The following is a 19,159-nucleotide window of genomic DNA, read 5'->3' as shown; positions in this document are numbered from 1 at the left end:
CACAGTGCCCAAAACAGAAGACATGGGGGTTTTGGAATGCTTTTATAAAATTCCCGTAGTCCAACAAGAAAAGAATTTGCATTTACTTTTTTTTTTTTTTGTTTAAAATGTAAAAAAGACTTGATTTAAAAGAAAAAAACCAAACTTAATTCAGTTTTTTACAAATCGGGATATGCTTTAAAAAAGCAATGATTGGTCGATGGTAAACCCAAAATTTGAAAAGGGGGAATTTTTTAAATTTCGTACCAAAGGTTTACAAAGGTTTGGGGGACTTTATTTTATTTGTTTTTCCAGAGTGAAAAGTTGATTTTATTTTTTTTTAGATTTAAAACCCAAATTTTTTAAAGAAGCCGATTTGTTGCAAGATATTAAAGCACTGTAAGTTTGGGATTGTTGACCTAATGGGACCCAGAAAAATAGAGAACAGTTCACGCGTAGTAATGTAGTTTATTTTTTTTTTATTTCCCCGAGGTTGTTTGTTTAAAAAAAAAAAAAAATAAAAAAGAAAGGCCCAAGGATTGGCCCGGGCACCCTTTTTAAAAATTAGGAGGCAGAATAACCCCCTCTACTGCAACCCTTGTTTTCTCCCGGGTAGGTAATGTTAAAACCTCCCAGCTTGTTCTGATAGTCCCCAAAGGTGAGTCTCGAAGGGATTTTTGATCCACTTGGTCAAAGCTTTTTGACAAATAATAAATAGTGCTGACGTGGTTTTTGTCCAAAGTCTTGCTAGGGCTTAACAACTTTTTGAAACAGCGTTATTGTTTTTGGTTTTTTGAAAAACCGTTTAAATTCAGTAGAAATTGTTATTAATTTGTAGTTTTTAATTGCAATAGTGATTCCCAAAAATTTCTAATCTGCAATTTTTGAAAAGGCCTTAGTTTTTTTGTTTGAGGATCACCCCTTTGTGAAGGGGGGGAAAATGGGATTTCCAATGGCTGGTACCTGTTTGTGGCTAAAAAAAAGGTTTTAAATTAGTATTAAAGGATTGGCTATCAGATCTCGCTATTTTAAAAAAATATGGTTCAATTTGTCTGGGCCGAGTTTCTTTGGGGTTAAATCCTAGGGCCTTCCTTACTTTGTACGGGTACTGCTTGAAATGAAAAGGTTGAGCTGGGAAATTTGGGGTCAACAGGGCAACCGTGGGAGGATTTAAAATTTAGTGTTTTTATAAAAGGGGGGGCGTAATGAAATGTATTGAAACTATTGGAATTTGTCTTTTTCAAATGATTTTTTTTTCTAAACCCTACAAAAGGACTTTGTCTCTGTTTTTATTTCGTTATAATTTTATTTTTTTCCAGAACTGGGGGGTTTTTTTAAATTTTTTGGAGTTTGAAAAAAAATAAGCAGATTTGGGATTTCGAATTTTGACAGTACATAGATTGCGTAACCGCCGAAATATCAACCAATCAGACTCAAGCTTTGACTTCCTAGCTTGAGCCCAGGCCTGATTTCGCTCCAGAAGAAGGTCAGACAGTTCATTGTTAAACCAAACATTATTTCGCCCTTTCACTCTTTGTCTTTTGAGGGGGGCATGCTTATTTACCAGGCCTGTGAAACCATTATAAAAAAATGTCCAAGCATTTTCAACATCATCAATAAGACTAATTCTTCCCCAATCAAAATCATACAGATCACGTAAAAAGCCTTGAACTGAGAACTGCTTCATTGCCCTCTTAAAGATTATGCGCGGCCTTGTTTTAGGAATTTTCGTGTTCCTTACAGATGCTATAAGACAATGATCGCTTATATCATTTGCAAAAACAGAGGCACAAGAGTATTTGTGAGGGACATTTGTAAGAATAAGATCAATTAAGGATGATTTTTCTGGATGTTTTAGGTTTGGTCTGGTGGGGCTATTTACAATCTGAAAGAGATTAAAAGAATCACAGAATAATTATTTATCTTTTGTTCTTCCATAATTAATAGGGAAAACTTCAGCTGCACAGTTTCCAGTAGTAGACAGCGTGCTAATATTCCCAGACATGTTGTCACGTACATCATCCATATCCTGCCTCCTTCCTAATTCTGGAATGTATGCATGAGTATTAAGTAAACTAAACAATTACATTCATGGACAGGATCAGGGGTGAAACATTCACACATTCCAGCCTACGGATACAACAACTTAGTGCACACACACACACACACACACACACACACACACACACACACACACACACACACGCACTGTACTGTATCTCCATAGACGTAACTTTTCCCACAGCTAACCCAGACATGGCATTCAGTCTGAACAGGGCTTCCATTAGTACAGTTGTGAATGAGAGCGGAATGCTAATTTGTAAAAGTTGAATGACAGAAATGAGAGAGAGAGGAAGGAAGAGATAGAGTCAGCCGATCAGTGTGTTCAGAGGCGGACAGAATTCCTTTCATCTGAGAGGTCTTGTCTGGAGGCAAAGACATATTATTGCTTAGTTTCTGCAGGGTGGAGCGTCTGCGAGTCTCAGGGGGCTTCACATCACATGCTTCTAATCGTTAGGATTAATTCCAGTCTGATTCATGGCGTGATAGTTGGTAGCTATCCAGAGATGACTCTAGCTCAGTGTTCAGGGCAGCTCCTCAGCTACATGTGACTGTTATACCAACAGTAAATATGATTTTATACAAACCAAATGGGAATATGTGTGGGATATGTCACATAATGAAGTCCAGCTTGTGCATCTGGATGGAATATGTGAGCTTTGTGGATTAACAGAGGTTTACGCACGTGCGCTGGTAGTGGTTAGTTTCTGTGTCTGTGTACTTGAAACATTTACAAGGTGTAATATGTATATATAGTTTGCATTTATTGTATCTACTGTATGTCTGTACTGAGTGTATACACCTGGAATTGATAATGATTGCTTCTGTTTTTCACCACACTTTTGACTAAAAGGTTTCAAATTCATTCATGCTTCATAGAAATGTTCAGCTATATTAAATGTGGACTATTGAATACATAATTTGTTATGAAGAAGGTTTTTGTTAGGGTGAAGTGGCAGACTCTACAGTCATAAAAGCAGCACTGTCAGCTAATGCTAATGTTTACCAGGTCATGTTTAGTGTAGCGTGTTAGCATGCTTATATTATTAGAACTAAACACCAAGTACGGCTAAAGCAGATGTGAATGTCATTACCTTTGCAAGTATTTGTTCATAAAGCAAAGTATTGGAGACATTTAAATGTGGATGATGGTGCTCAATGAAACGTCAGGGGATCACCAAAGACGTTATGATTTATCCTCTGGCATGTCTACCAAATTTCATGACAATCCATCTGATAGTGATAAAGACATTTCACCAAGAAAAAGTCAACCTCCTGATGGCGCTCAAGAAAAAGTCCGAGGATCAACAAAGTAAATAGAAATCCTCCTCTGGGAACACTGAATTCATGTCCAAGATGCTATTACCTCCGCCCAGAAGGTTGGATTTTCAGTTCAATTGGTTGGATTGTTGGTTTGTTCATCTGCATGAAACTTGGTAGAAGTGTGATACTTGCGCCAAGGAAGAACCATAGACTTAATGTTAGTGGACAGAGCATGCGTGATGTAACCCATTGGTGTGTGGAGATCTGCTATGAGTCGTTGAGTTTGCTGTTATGGGCATCCTGGTTATGTCACATCCTTGTTGCGGATGTGATGATTTTAGATGAGAAGGAGTGAAGAAGGAGCCACGCTGCGTTACACACTTTCACTGGCAATCACATCATAGCCACGCCCTAAAACACCCTCTGCTTTATCGCCGATTTTAAAATCAACGAGACCATAATTCAAAAAATGAACACCATTCTAGGTTACAGAAGACTTAAAAACAGAAACTGAGACCTAAACTCATCATGAAAATGTTTACTGAGGTAATAAATTGAGAAGTGAGAAGAATTTTTCTCATAGACTTCTACAGAAACAGACCTGCTTTTGCAACCGCACATGTCGCCCCTTGCTGATATTCAGATAGAATGCAGGTTTAAAGCACTTCCGCATTTGTAGCACTTTGCCAAACCGGATGCTTTGACTATTATTATTAACAGTCTATGTGAAGAACCCATACAATGTGGGTGTGGCGTGGATCCTAATCCTATACCCAAATATTTCTTATTTCGTTAACATTGCGAAATAGGACGTTGAGTTCCAGACTGGAAAGATTCACACAGCGTTAACATTGTGAGCACATGCCTTGGTCTGCATTCTCCGAATGCCATTATAGTTCATTCAAAAGTTGAGTTAGGACCAACACACCAGCAGTTGCCATCCACAGAGACACACAGCTGGTTTGGCTAACAACAAAATATTATTGTGTCAACATTTTCAAGTCTATGCAACAAAGCAAGCCAACAAGGTGAACGGGGCCTTTATCTTTTTCATGTCACTTTAATGTTTACGAGCACGCTACTCTGGCGGGCGGTCATGCTGAAGCATGAAACAGAATTCTGTCAAAGCCATTCATTCAAATTAGGGCCGTCAGACATGGTCAGAGGTCAGTCTGAGGGGTCAGGTGTCGGCTGTGATTGGTTGGCTTAACTGTGCTGCTGGATTTGGAGAGGATTGAAAGTTGCACTTACAGGCTGTAACCTTTCAACACGTGCAGTATATTACATTTTGAACACTTCTTATACACAGAATACAATCCTAAAACATTAAGTCAGAGATTTATCTTCCCAAATACTGGGATGCAGCTGTTGCCACTACATCTGTATTTTTTCTGATATGTGATTTCATCCTGCACTGTGCCAAGTCTTTACAGCATTTTGGCTCAAGCAGTTCAATCAAAACTGATTTTTTTTCCCTTTGATGTGTTGTATATCAACACCAATAAAAATCAGTTTGGTTGTGTTTTACTGTCTCACATTTAAGAAATGCACCGAGCAACAGCTGCATCCTGGCGTTTGGGCAGATAAATCTCTGACTTAATGACTTAATGTTTTAGTCAGTGATGGGATGTGTGTTTGTCATATTTGTACAGTTTGAGTTTGGGGGATAAAACTAAACACACACACACACACACACACACACACACACACACACACACACACACATGCACACACACACACACACACACACACACACACACCACACACACACACACACACACACACACAGTATGGATCCGCTTTACTAGACTATCAACAAGATACATCAACACAGAAATGGAAAACTGGTAATGTACCACTGCATCTATAATTTTTAAAACAAATTATTGCAATGTCTGAAATCGGATTCGTTGTTGGTTTTTCACATTTGTGTATGCTGCCATTTCTCAACACAATGACCTAGATGAGTTAAAGTGGGACAACTGTTTAAACAAGCGGGCTGGCACCAGCTGATGGAAAAATAAGAGATGATCAAGGGGGAAAGGGAATCAAACAAAAAGCTGGAGAACAGAAGTAATGCAGATGGGTCGATAAAAGGAGAAAGAGAGGTATAAGGAATGATTGACAACAGACAAAGAGGAGTTCACCTGACTGATAAAAGTCTTTTTAAGCTTGTGTTGTTTACATTGCCAAAATCTTGCAAACCGGAAATATGACAGTAGTTGAGCTTGATGAAAAAACAGTAAACCTGTGATATATTCATCTCTGCCCATTATTTATTGCCCATTTATTTATTATTTATTGGTAATGTTTTGGAGGATGAAGCTGTGGACTTTTTGATTATGAATTCCAATCTGTAAAGTCATCTAAAACATATTTTTCCAAATGAGGATCACCTCAGGACATCTCAGATCAGTAGCAGGGCACCAAATTGTCCACGTTTCAGCATGCATTTCTACCTGTGGTGGAGGTGGTGTGGAGGTCTGGTCGCTAAAAAAGATCATCAAGCTAAACGCCCTGTAGATAATCAATTGTCATACCACCACATCTGTCTCTTCTTCTAATCAGGGAGAAGGTAAAAGCCATGCCCCAGCATGACCACATGACTATTTTATTCCTGTATCATTATCCTAATCTTCTAATGGTCCTAAACAGCACACAGTTCTTTCTTTCTTTCTTTGAATCCAGCTCTTATTATTTTCCCTTGCCTTTTTTTCAGCTGCTGGCCTGCTGTTTCTTCCTCTTCATGTTTTCCAACTTTTTTTCCAGTCACACATTTGTCCCCTTTCTCGTCCCACTACTGAGCGCTTTGAACTCAGGTAGTTGTGCAGCATTCCTCAATATGACCTCCGGGAGCAAGGTCGGCTGAAAAAAAGTGACCTGGAGGTGCTTATATAAATCCAGTTAGACTTCAGCGCTCTCTGTGTTTTTTGCTTTTTGGAGTTGATGTTGAAAGGGTCAAATAAAGACACACACACACACACACACACACACACACACACACACACACACACACACACACACACACACACACACACACACACACACACACACACACACACACAGTGGATTGTGGGGTGAAAAATGACACATAATGCAAGGTCAAAAAGGAACATCAATTGGGAAATTGTAGTCATTGTTTAAGGACATTTATTCTTTTATCAGCTCAATCAATAAAAACGTCTTAATATATCACAGGACAGGGTCTTAACTCCTTACTGTCTATAGCTCAGTCAGACATGATGGTGCTAATATGTGCCATACAGACAGTGTGTAAAAAGGGGTTTGCAATGAAAAGATTATATTACAGTAAAGATATTTTAGGTTCACTGGATAATAACTGATCATTTTTAACCGAGAGTCTGCCTTTCCCTGATAATAGGTGGCCTCTCTCTCTGGCAGCCAACCATGGCATACAGCGTGGGTGTGTGTGTCTGTGTATCTGTGTGTGTGTGTCTGTGTCTTTGTGTTTGGTTTTCATGTAGAGTTTCTATGAAACATGGATTATGTCTTTGTTCCTGTCTGGCAGATCAAAGGCTTGTGAGGCTTGTGGTATTTTGTGACCAGCTCTCTTGTTGTGGCAGTTTACTTTTCTGCTGTCTCTTTCCTCCGGTGTGTGTGTGTGTGTGTGTGTGTGTGTGTGTGTGTGTGTGTGTGTGTGTGTGTGTGTGTGTGTGTGTGTGTGTTGTGTGTGTGTGTGTGTGTGTGTGTGTGTGTGTGTGTGTGTGTGTGTGTGTGTGTGTGTGTGTGGTGTGGTGTGTTTCCAGTGTGGGCCACTGTTTGTAAACCTGGTTTGGAGTTTGTTATTGCAGATTATGCAAAGTGACATGTTTATTTATGTGTTATATTGCAGATAGACCAGGTTGAAGATGTTTATCTGGTGCCTCTTGTTGGTTTTGGGTAATGAAAGCTAGTTTTCTGGTTGGTTGCCAAACATTCTGCAGCAGTGGAGGAAAATAAAGAAAGGCATTTCTCACCTGGTTTTAGGCTGCATTGGGATTAAACTCGGGAAAAAATTCATTGAATAATTTGGAACTTTTTGTTTTTTCCACCTTTGCAATTTAGTAATTGCTTGCTTTTAAGCTACTGTAATGAGAGCTTGCTTCACATTTTTTTGTAGCAGCAAAGGATACTACAGTCAGTTTGAGCACTGAACAAAGAACTGATGCAATTTACTGTAATTTGGTTGCTTGGTCTACATCCGTAAAATCAGTATAGTAATGTTTGGGTATACTGCTTGGGTTTATCTGCAATTTTCAGTTAAGTTCTTCAGTTGTGATGGTTGCAAACGCAATATCAGTAGTTTCTCACTGGGGGGTGCCACAGTCCCACTTTTACTCTGCAACCCACCATTCACCCATAGATAACTCTACTGCAATAAAGGACAAACACATTCAATAACAAAGTATGACTTTAAGATAGTATACTGTATGCACTACACATTCATTTGCTTTTTGAATCAATTTGTGAACTTGTGACTTTGATCAAAATCCATTCAAATTCATTAGAATCTACGATTGACGCATTCCTGACATAAGTAAACCGTATCTGCAGTTTATTTATGTTACTACAGTTTAGTGCATTTCAAAAAGGGACTTCAATATTAATATCAATATTAACACTGTAGGGACTGTACAGAAATGACCGGGACAGGGAGGAGTAACCTGAGGCGCCAGATGGTTCCTTACACAGAAGCATCTTAGAAGCATTCATTGGAAACTCTTTGGAAAAAGGCCGGCACTTAAAAAAAAAAAAAAAAAAAAAAAATTGGCAGGTGATTGGATGAACCATCTGTCTATTACGTTTGAGCAAATTTGCGTTGGGGCTGTCACACACACCTAAACCATGAGTGTAGCTGCCAATAGCTCCTTGCCAGACGGTGACTTGTTGAAAGCTGACAGGTCAGACACAAACACTTGATTTGAAGCCTGACAAGATGGATTTTCGTGTGATACTTGAGAATCCAGCTGCTGTGCAAGGTAAAGGGAGGAGGGTTAAACTTTGTGTTTCACGTTTAAAAAAATACAAGACCCAACATTGGTTCACAGCTTGGACTCAGTGAATAAAGCAATGACTTTTTTTTTTGGCTATCATTACCTTTTCCCACAAGAGTTTCCTCGTTCCCCCTATATTATGTTTTTGCTTTTCATATATTACTCACAAATTGAAGTGCCCGATCAGTTGTGACAAGGTACTGAATATTAAGTAGAAACTAGAGTTAACAAAAACAAAACAAGACCCTTCACTTGCATTAATATTGTTATTTGCCCTTTCATTTAGAAAATACTGCAAAACCACCATTATCATAATTTAATACAACAGTAAATCTCTTTCAAGGACAAAAACTTAAAAAAGGAATAAAGAATTTCAGATGAAGTACCCTAATACTTTGACTATTGTAATAAAAACCAACCAATACAGACATCAAACAACATGAGTAATAGACATATTTGTGGGAAAAAAACTTGCTGCATTACATATGCAATAATGTACATTTTGTATGAAAGAACAGGGAGGTGGGACCTGCTGTGATCCTCTTAAGGAGGAATTTCGTAACTTCAAACATTTTTTCCAAAGTTTAAAGTTCAGAGAGAATGTAGAGAGTGTTCCAGCCAATCTCTACGTTTAAAACAAGACTGCTACACAACCAGTCAGCTCTTGTTTCACGAATAAGGGAAGTTGCTTTTAAATGCAATGTGAAACACATTAAGGAAGCTGGGATCCTCTCAGTAACATTTAAAATAATAATAATAATAATGATGCCTACTTTGAATCCCCCCCCCCCCTTCCACCAGCCTTTAATAATTTTGTACAGTCCCTCAGCCTTTGGCTTCATCTCTGCAGCTTTGTCCGATATTGTCTGTGTGCATATGGTGGTTGTTGGTGGACGACCCCTGACCCCTGCGGTTCATCTGATGGAGGAGGAGCAGGAACAGAGCAGAGACGATGAGAGACACTCCTGCCATGAGGAAACCTGTTCCGTAATCACTCATCTTGTCAATAAAGAACCCTAAAGGAAGAAGTGTGTGTGTGAATGATTTTCAGCTTTCACAGAGCCATTAAAAAAAACAAAACAATCAATCACCATATTTTAGTCAAATGTCAACATTCATTCCTGATTGGAATGCACCCATGCTGGCCAAACACAGCAAACTTACAGTTATGGAATCATTTTGGCTTTATTTAATGACAGATAGTTCTGAAAGAGTCAAAAGACTGAGGCAGAGATAAGGACGAGAGGATTGCATGAAGACTCATATTTTCCTAAGGCGGCCATGCCAGTGCCTTCATCCCGTGAAGGAAACTTTTATAAATAGAGCGCTTTGATGAATCTTCACATCCATTAACGCCCTGGTCTTCAAAGTGCTCAGAGTACTGAACGGTGCAGTAGATAAAATGGACCATGTTAAGTTATAATTAGGTCACCACCTTCACTTTAATCAGCTCTTTTACTTTATTTGAGGTTAGTGTCAGCCTTTAGCATTATCTGAAATTTAACATTTACATGTGCTTTCCTAGAATTCTATAATAAATAAAATGCATGCTGAATTGTCTACTTTATAAATATAACCTATCTTTTATGTGCTTGACGTTAGAAGGTTATAGCATGTGGCTATTAGTCGCTCATCAGCATAGGCATCGATTTTAGTGGGGGGGGTGGGTACACGTCCCTATCAGATTTCGTCATGAGTCATTTTGTACCCACTTTTGTTGAAAACCTTGAGCTCAATATAGTTAAAAAGTAAAACTAAATAAGTTCACAACAGACAATTCTTGAGCGACAGATGTCAACAAATCCACAAAAGCCAAAGAGAAAAATGAATGCATCATTGTACTCAACACTTGTGAAAATGCACTTCAGAATGCATCTGTGTCGCCAGCACAATTTGAATCAAACTGACGCCCATGCTCATCAGGGTCAGGAAATAAACTTCCCAGTCTTCTGCTGACTCTGCTACCTCATGCCGATTCTGCTAGCCTGGGCTAGCTAGACAGCTGGCAGGTCAAGTTTACACTTTGTAAACATCAGGTAAACACTGAGGAAAAGGTGCAGAAGATGAGTTTAAGCTAGCAGGACCATCTCTGCGTTCTAATCATGTCTACAGGTCGCTCATCAGGATCAGGGAAACCAACTCGGCAGTCTCCAGTTTTTCAAATGTAAAAATCTGACTAAACACAGAGTATAAGGAGAAGTTAGCTACTGCTTATGGCTACAATCCCAACTACGTGGACAAGCAAGATAATTTCTGGATCCATTTCCATCTGCACAGTGAGGGGGCACCGAGGCAAGCATGAAGGAATTGAACACCAGCTGTGATCTTTTCTGCTGGGCATCCTGTTAACAAGTGTGCAGGGGTCAGACGGTGAGCTGAGGGGCCTCGGTGCCTTCTTCAATTTCCATCGGTATGTCGGGAGCTGTGTGTCCTTTCGCTGAGTGTGTGTCCTTTCCTGAAGTGCCGGGTGACTCTTTTTCTGCGTGCCAATCTGGCGGCCACATGCTGTTTCATGATGAATCATGCACAAGTCGAAGTAGCTGTGATAACATTTCACTGGAATTGTATGTAATGTATGTATTGATTGATGGTTAGTTTTGTTTCAATCCAAATTAGGAGCTTTTCAGGATCGTGTTACAGTAAGCAGAGAGTAATGCAGATATTAACGTGAAAATTAGGGATGAAGGGGTAATGAGAAGTATTTGTTGTTGTTATTCTGCATTTTCCTCACACATCAGGCCAGTGAAAATGGACACACTTAATTTATTATTAAAATACTTTCTAAAATTGAAAGTCCAAGTTCTTCTACACCTACATCCTGAGTGAAATAATAGCAGCCTGCCTCACTTTAATTATCAAATCACTCTCAATCCCTGCTTTTGCTACACTAACAACCTTCTTAAAAATACATAAATAGCTTCAGATGAATCCAAACTACAATTATGTGACTGTGTTTTTACCACTCTGGTGGAGAGGTTTCCCCCCCCCCCCCCCCATCTGATTTACTGCTGGCTGTGCTCAGAGGCAGGACACTTTCTGGCAGGGGTTGCTGTGCCTGGGTGCCAAAGCCAAGCAGGGGGTTTTTCAGGCCGTATTAACTGCCATTGTTTAGAGTTGTGTGTGAAAATGGATAATAAGCTCAGTAATTGGGTTCAAATGCTCACTGGTTTGTAGGACGGCGCTGTGGGTGGGCTGCAGTATAGTTTGCACGGAAAGAGAGCTTGAAAACAAGATTTATCATACTTGATGTGAGCGCCAGGGTCATTTCAGTTTCCTGGAAGAGCTATTCTCATAAGAGAATAGAAGGAGAGTGAATATCAGCCCTGTGGCCGGAAACACAATTTCAAATAAATGCCAATGTTGTTGTTGCTGTGTCTGCTGCTGTGCTAACTGGTTGTTAGTTTGGATTGCAAATATTGTTATATGCCTCAGTTATTGCTTGAGTCACAGTTTTGAACAAGTCTGATAATAAAAACCTTTTTGTGCAATAACAAGAGGAAGTTTCGTTTTTATCTACTCCTTGTTATGCCATTTAACTATCACAATTATTCTCATGGTCCGTAGGACACAGTGTATGAATCTGGACAAATGTCACAAGTAACAGAATGGAAGGTCAATGGGGAAGAAACTCCATTTAAAAAGGAGGAAAAACGAATCATTGAGAAGCAATCAGCCACGAAATTAACACAACCATAAAGTATCATGATATTGTAATTTTTGCACAGTTGCTCTCTGAATAAAAACCTCAAGTCCTGTGGGATGGACCGGACGACAAAATTGCTGATTATCTGAAGGGTGGTGCTGCATGTCATGAAGGTATAAAAATCTCATTTTGGATGAGTAAACTCACTGGGCTGTGGTTACAATGGAGAATGGTTTATAAGCGCATCCATTGTGTGAGATTGAATGTGCTGGAAGAATAGGCTCAGGAAAATGACAGACACTGTAACCTTGAGTTAATGATTAGAGTTTTTTTCCTTAGCTAAGGGAAATGTTAACATACAGTAAATGAAGTAGAATTTTGTGCAGCTTCTTGTTTATATCGAGCTGGGAGCCAGTTAGCATGGTGGAACAGATCACAGGGAATTTTACGGCAACAACTCAAAGTTAAAAATCAATTTCCCTTTGATATGCACAGTTGGGCCCACTGTGTACTTGCAGTTATCAATCAAAGCATATTTTTACACTCACCAGCAATGGGCGGTCCAAGTAGGCCTCCGCTACTGCGTATGAGCAAGAAGAACCCCAGCGCACTTCCAAGCCTATTGACGCCCACAATCTCAGCCAGCATGGTGATGTGGATTGCGACCGCTGCACCGTACATCAGGCCATAAGCTGCGCTGAAAGCAGCCAGCTCTAAGTAAGAAGAGGCCAGCGGGCAGAGGAGTAATACAGTACCCAACAGAATCATTGTTGCTGTCAGCTGCAGCACCTGGGAGGAACAGAGACACAGGAGAAAGATATGTGCATCAGCGTTTGCACGTACATTGGCCTCCACATTATGCATTTTTTTTCCAGACAGGCAGGACACTGCTTCTTTAAAGGAATAGTTCGACATTTTGTGAAAGTCTTTTGCTTTATATAGTTGGATTATAAGATTGATGCCACTGTCGTGTGTTTATACTAAACATGCTGGTTATCTTAGCTAAGCAAAAGAACTGGAAACAGGGAAAACAGCTAGCCTACTGCGTATGTACTGGACTATTTCTCAGAGTCCTAGAGTTTTCACTGTGACGTTGCCAGACAAAGTCTCACTAAAGTTACTGCTCCAGGCTAGGAATTACTCCAACATAACCTATTGTTAAAGCTGTAGCTTCGTATTTATTGTACAGACATGGTTGTGGTATTGATCTCATCCCCACTCATGCCAAAAAAAAAGTTAAAGTTTATGCCCCAAAATGTCAAACATTTTCTTTAATATTTTCACATCTATGATGCTAGATACTTGGCTACACCACTGCTTTCAAATGTGGTGATTTTAAAAATGTTATTACTGTGGTTAACTACCAAACTGAACATACCATCTCCACCAGTCTCAAGTTTGCCAACCAGCCAAAGAACACTCTTCCAAACAGGTCCAACACTGCAGAGATGGACATGAGTGCTGCTGCCTGGTACTCCTCAATCCCCTTACTACGAGCATATGGAATCAGGAACAGAGCTGGGGCAAAGAAACCCAGTGCAGCAAACACCCCAAACATTGAGTAAACCATAAATTTGGCATTGGTGATGAGGGTATAGTCTACGTAGCGAAGGATTTTGGTTCTTAGTTCAGCCCTCTTATTCCTGTTGTATGAGTCTTGTACTTTCATGGTCGAATTGGGTATTTCTTCAGGGTCCTCAAGAAATGCCTTTATTGTCCCGTGATTCGATACTCTCAGCTCCTCTGCATCTAGCAACCTTGGTTTACTCTGCTCCAAGTCGTCTTTTGGTAGCAATTCCAGGGACAAGCCTTCTTCCTCTGCTTTGTCCTCACAGATCACGTATCTGGTGGTCTTTAGGGGCCTCAGCAACATCCCACACACACAGAGGTTAAGCTGCAGACCCCCCAGGATTAGCAAAGCACCCCTCCAGGAGTAGCTGTCAATCAACAACTGGAATAGGGGTGTGAGGACAAAGGTAAGGATGCACTCTCCAGAGCTGGCTAAGGCGTTTGCCACTGGGCGCCTCTTCTCAAAGTACAAGCCCAGCATGGTCACTGTGGGAGGCCAAGTCATTGCATAGCCAAAACCTGCAGCAAAAGATACATGTGAATATCATGTTTTGTGTGTACTTGAGTTTGCGTTGTATGTGTGTATTTGCTTCAAATCCCTAACCATTCAGCAACCCCACTGTCAAGTAGAGTTCATTCAGGTTACGAGCAAAAGACCCAAACACGACTCCTACGCCGCACATCAGTCCTCCCATTATTACTACAGAGCGATGGCTGTAGCGAGCACTCAAAGCAGATGCTACAGGAGCTGTAGAGGGACACAGGAAAAATGATATGTAATACTTTTAGGACACATACAGTTGTCTGTGGGAAACAACATTCCAGTATACGGTACAATAGAATGTAGAATGTTTATGCACTTTAATAAAGATGTTCTCTTAAAATATAATCCTGTTTAAATAATATTCTCAGAGAAAATAGACGTTAAACTAAATCACAAAAGGGAATATTCTGCACCTTTACTAGGAATATACAATCAGCCTAATGGTATATGTAGTCCACTGAAAAAAATAAATTCCCAAGTGTGTGCAATTTTGACTGAGAAAACAAGTTCCTCTGCTTGCGGAGCAGTGGCAGCTGTGCTTACATGTACCAGGATGCATTGCCCGCTAGCGGCGACTTGGTTTAACTCTCTTAGCTCTCAAGTTGACAAAATAAACTCACAAAATACAATCGTCCACTTTTTGACTTTGAGTTTGTCTCTTTCACCAAAACAAGACGTGATGAATTACCTTTTAATTTATCATAACACAGACTTCATTCAAACGGGACAGAAAATACATAAAACTCACCAAATCCGACTTAGTTTGTCTTTTCTCTGTTCCAACAATCATCACTTCTGTTTTTGTCTAAATAAATCCCAATTAATTCACAGGCTAAAAAATATGCTGGCTCCGTACACTGTATTTCCCCGTGGTCTCTCTGCAGCCGCCTGGTTAACAGCGGCTCGTTGGTGGCTCTCGTTACTTCTTTGTAGGCAGACAAAAGCCTCCCAAAATCGCCCTACTGGCCTTGGTTGTTGTTTTTCAGTTTATCTTTGGGATCCTAAAGAAGGTATCCAGCATAACCTCTGTCCAAACAAACATGCAATAACCCATACATCCCCATCAAAGCTGTCATGGCAACAGTATCCAGCGAAAACATGGCGAAAACTGCCCATGCTGACTTTCATTGCGGAATTATTCTGTGTCTGTTGGTTTGAAGGGCAACTTGAGCAATGGCATGACCAGTCTGTGTCAGTCTTCTGTGTGGCTCAGGTTCCATCCTCTTGCAGGGCAGATGGAGCAGCTGCTGCCTTTCTCTGCTATGTTTCTTTGGCCATGTACTCCGGTTTGAATTCATGCGGCTAAATATCTGAAGGAGCCAAAACACTGTAAGATGCCAACATGCTGTAAAATGTATCCTTGTCCGAAATATTCTCTGCACTCATATTTTGAGATGACATTTTCCACTTTTAGAAACTGCAGCAAGACAACAAGAAGCTTATGTTCCTGAGTGGCATCTTGTAGTTCTTCTGTCCTCCAGTGACATAATTGGAGGACGGAAGTAGAGAAGATTTTGTGGTTGCGGCCAGCTGAGCCCCAGAGACACAGAGACCATCAAAAATAACAGCATGCTTTTTTCACAAAACATCTCCCATGTTCAGATAGATAGATTTAAGGTTGAAAAATCGCTAAAACGTCCCTTTAAAATTTGTTTGCAGCAAATAAATTGATCTACTACACATTTATTTGACACACACACACTTATTTTGAAAATCAAAAAGTCTTCTTGTTGTATTTTCCTATTAGTTACTCGTGGTCAGAACCTTAAAATTGTGTTTATTCAGTCATCTAAAAGATGTGTTATCAATGTCAGAAAGAGGTTGGAAAAAGTGTACTTTCATTATGAGCACAGAGATTTCAAATCAATACGCACAGTAGTAAAAAAAAAGGTTGTGATAATCACCCAAGAAGTGAAGGGTAGCCACGGCAATAGAGGTAATCCAAGATGTTCCTGTTGCTGTGGTTTCAAAGTGTCTGTGTATCTCAACGTAGAATACACCAAAGACCTTGATGACCCCGTAGGTCAGGCCAAAGACCAGGAAGCAGGAGAGCAGGATGAACCGGGCGTAGCCACCATCAGGGGCTGCTGCTGGTGCAACAACTACCCTCACCTTCTGAGTCATCACTGGGGAGTCCATGTTGTACTGCCACATTCAAATGTCTGGGAAAAGAACACATGGGTGTTATTTTTCAGTCCTCTGTAGACAGGTTTTTATACAAGTATTGCACTCTACCTTTAAAGTTGCCTCAGTTAGGCAAGTTAGTTAGTTAGTTACTTAAAAAATAAGTCACGTACAGACATAATGATGAACGCGGGGTCACACTAAGTGTTTAATGCTGAAAGGCTCATTGTGCCAACAGTGACATCTATAATTCACTGAGGAAGTTGTACTATAGGGGAGCGGTGCTCAAGACTCAGAGAATGCCATCCAGAGTGAGTACAGCAACAAACTATATGTGTGTGTGTGTGTGTGTGTGTGTGTGTGTGTGTGTGTGTTGTGCCAGCAGATAAGATTTACCATTAATGGATGACAGGATTTAAATACATAACACACATAATAATAGCAATAATGGAGCTTCGTAAATCGCCAAAGATCCTGTTTACAAAGGATTTTTAAACATTTTAATTCTAGAGATTTCCTACCTCATGTGTGATTAGACTGAAAGAGGTCCCAAATCTGGATCATGACCTCAAAAGCTCACAATGCAAGCCAAGTTGGATTAAAACAAAATTCACTATACAATTCACACAGATAACATTATATGTAATATTACATTTCTACCATACCTGCTGTGGTCAAAGTGAAGCCATAATGCTGCAGGCCACCCGTGGATTTGTGTGGTTTCATAACCGGATAGCTTGGCCTGCTTTCCTTGTCACATGCAGCAGTGGTGGTGGTGTCACTTACACAGCATAAAGTGCAACATGCCTAACAGGCAGAAAAAGCACGTTCCCAGTTAAAGGGTGCTAGGTTTAAAAATTAGTGTTTGGGTAAAACATTGATTGTGCCTTGTTATGTGAAATCCAAGGCTGAAGTCATGTTTAATACACACACACTCAATCGCCTGATAATGTTTTAAGAGGATGCAAATAGTCAGCATCCTCACTAGCTGATGATCCGTGGAGAATACATAATGGATCAGCATTGTTTTTGTACTACAAAGGAGAGTTAGCCCTAGTATTTCACTGATCAGTATTACTGTAAGTGGGGAAATTTTAAATCAGTTATTTCCTTCAAACAGACTCTAATGGCATGTATGCCTAGATAATCATATCTATAAAACTGTACCTTTCATTTTTAACTTTGAAAAAAAACAAACGGTCTTTGATCACCAACTAACCCTCAAACTTAATGCTATGACGTAAGTCATAAACATACTACACATGATTTTGAGTTAAAAAACGAACAAAAAATCCTCAAAAAGTCTAAAGTACAAGGCCGTGTACATATTTTCATTTCCGAGCGAAGGAACTACTCATTCCACATACCACCACGCACCAATCAATGAAAGAGCCTCTTGAAAAACTTCCAATCCGACAACAGTAGCCAGTAACGTTCCAGTACAGCAGCAAAGGCTTTAACGGACTTTCATGGGATTTAGTACTTATCCAAGACATTGCGAATACAAGAGGTTTATTTCAAAACAAGGTTGGTGCCCCATGAACTTTTGGCATCTATATGAGCATATAGAATCTCTTAGTCGTGTCGTAGCTGGTTTTAAGTCTACCATTAACGGTTACAATTTTATGACTTATACTCCAAATTGTGTTGTATTCTTACTTCCGGTATTGCCTGTTGAGATCTATAAATTCCAATCACATGTTGTTGTGTTTTTGGTGTTGGAAATGCAAAAGAAAAGACAAGACCTTCCAAACCCTTTACTGAGTTGTGAGTTTGTCTCTTAACGCAGCCCTGAGCTCACCTCTCTGACATCTCTCAGTTTCCGCTCTGTGTGTTTCCATTCTCAAAATGTCATTGTTTCAGGGAAAAAAAAAAAAAAAAAAAAAAACTGAGCAAGAAAGCTACACACTTGAAATGGCAAGTTTTGAAGGCAAATTTGGATGGTGCAATAAGGCCGGGCTGCATGGTTCTTTCGAGGAATGATTGTAAAGATTTACAAAGAATACGTTGACGGTATTTATTATCTAACTGGGACTTTTGGAACCAATTTGTAGGGATTGCTATGGATGAAGTACACATGGCAATACACTGATAAGAGCAAATTATGTTGAACCATGTATCCAGCTCATTTAAATAGATCACATAACTATTGTGTACTGTATTGGTTACTTGGCCCAGAGTAGTTTTATTCTTCCTAAAACAAGTTTCCTTTTATTTAAAAAAAATACTATAGAAAAAATTAATTGATTAAGTGGCACATGATAAACACCTTAATGCAGAGATCAATCTACAGGCTCAGACAACCGAGACAATGTTCTGTATGGGGCAAGTCAACACAGCGGTGCGCCCAGCAAGTCCTTTCATATGTGATAAGCTTCCCCATGTTCACATTTACCCAATGCCTCACAGGCTGATAACATGAATCCTCTAAAGATTCATGTGTCAGACAATATCACAAACCAAAGCAAAACCAGCAAGGTTCTCAAAGTGTATGCTTTTAATGAGCAAAAAATTTAAAATTAAATCAAAATGCGATGAAGCCCAGACATGATGCTGTGTAATGGTCATGAAGTAACTAAGAAATGCTATAAAAATCATGTTTTGAAAGACATTGTCCTGTAGCTTACTAATGTAAATTAATAAAAATGTGTAAAAAAATGTGATGATGTCCAACATGTTTTATGAAGAAGAAATACTTAAAGGTGCCCTGCAACAAAACAACCTTTTAAAAATATCTTGGTTCCATGTGTGTTTGTCGGAGAATCGGAGCAGCTGGTGCGGTATTACATTCCGTTTATCGCACCGTTGTGACGAAAAGAGAGCTGAGCCAGAAGGCAAAGCTCTCGATCTACCGGGCAATTTTCGTTCCTACCCTCACCTATGGTCATGAAGGCTGGGTCATGACCGAAAGAACGAGATCCAGGTACAAGCGGCCGAAATGGGTTTCCTCAGGAGGGTGGCTGGCGTCTCCCTTAGAGATAG

At 39.9% G+C, this 19,159-nt stretch overlaps 2 protein-coding genes and 1 long non-coding RNA gene across 6 annotated transcripts in view; 1 reads left to right on the top strand and 2 right to left on the bottom strand.

Annotated features, from left to right (window-relative positions):
• The window catches only part of LOC116693755 (mixed lineage kinase domain-like protein), a 525,120-nt gene that overhangs the window by 20,080 nt on the left and 485,881 nt on the right, over positions 1-19,159 (bottom strand). The window lies entirely within an intron of this gene.
• LOC116693831 (uncharacterized) lies at positions 6,371-17,817 on the top strand. The gene is made up of 4 exons (XR_004333013.1): positions 6,371-6,380; positions 7,522-7,525; positions 8,816-8,819; positions 17,658-17,817. It is a non-coding gene; the product is annotated as an uncharacterized LOC116693831 (long non-coding RNA).
• si:dkey-246g23.4 (monocarboxylate transporter 2) lies at positions 7,702-16,980 on the bottom strand. Of its 2 annotated transcripts, XM_032522970.1 has the most exons (6): positions 16,843-16,980; positions 15,958-16,215; positions 14,114-14,257; positions 13,319-14,028; positions 12,489-12,729; positions 7,702-9,313 (listed from the first exon to the last, which is right to left on the bottom strand). In XM_032522970.1, the coding sequence occupies exons 2-6, from the start codon at positions 16,205-16,207 to the stop codon at positions 9,123-9,125; spliced, it is 1,536 nt and encodes a 511-aa protein (XP_032378861.1). In that variant the 5' UTR covers positions 16,208-16,215; positions 16,843-16,980; the 3' UTR covers positions 7,702-9,122. The 2 variants fall into 2 exon arrangements, with proteins under 2 accessions (XP_032378861.1, XP_032378862.1); XM_032522971.1 differs by lacking the exons at positions 15,958-16,215; positions 16,843-16,980 and adding an exon at positions 14,802-15,230.

This window comes from Etheostoma spectabile, chromosome 8, assembly GCF_008692095.1.
Source record: "Etheostoma spectabile isolate EspeVRDwgs_2016 chromosome 8, UIUC_Espe_1.0, whole genome shotgun sequence".
Lineage (NCBI taxonomy): Eukaryota > Metazoa > Chordata > Actinopteri > Perciformes > Percidae > Etheostoma > Etheostoma spectabile.
Note: the sequence above shows the minus strand (reverse complement) of the source record. Positions and strands in the feature narration are given on the sequence as shown.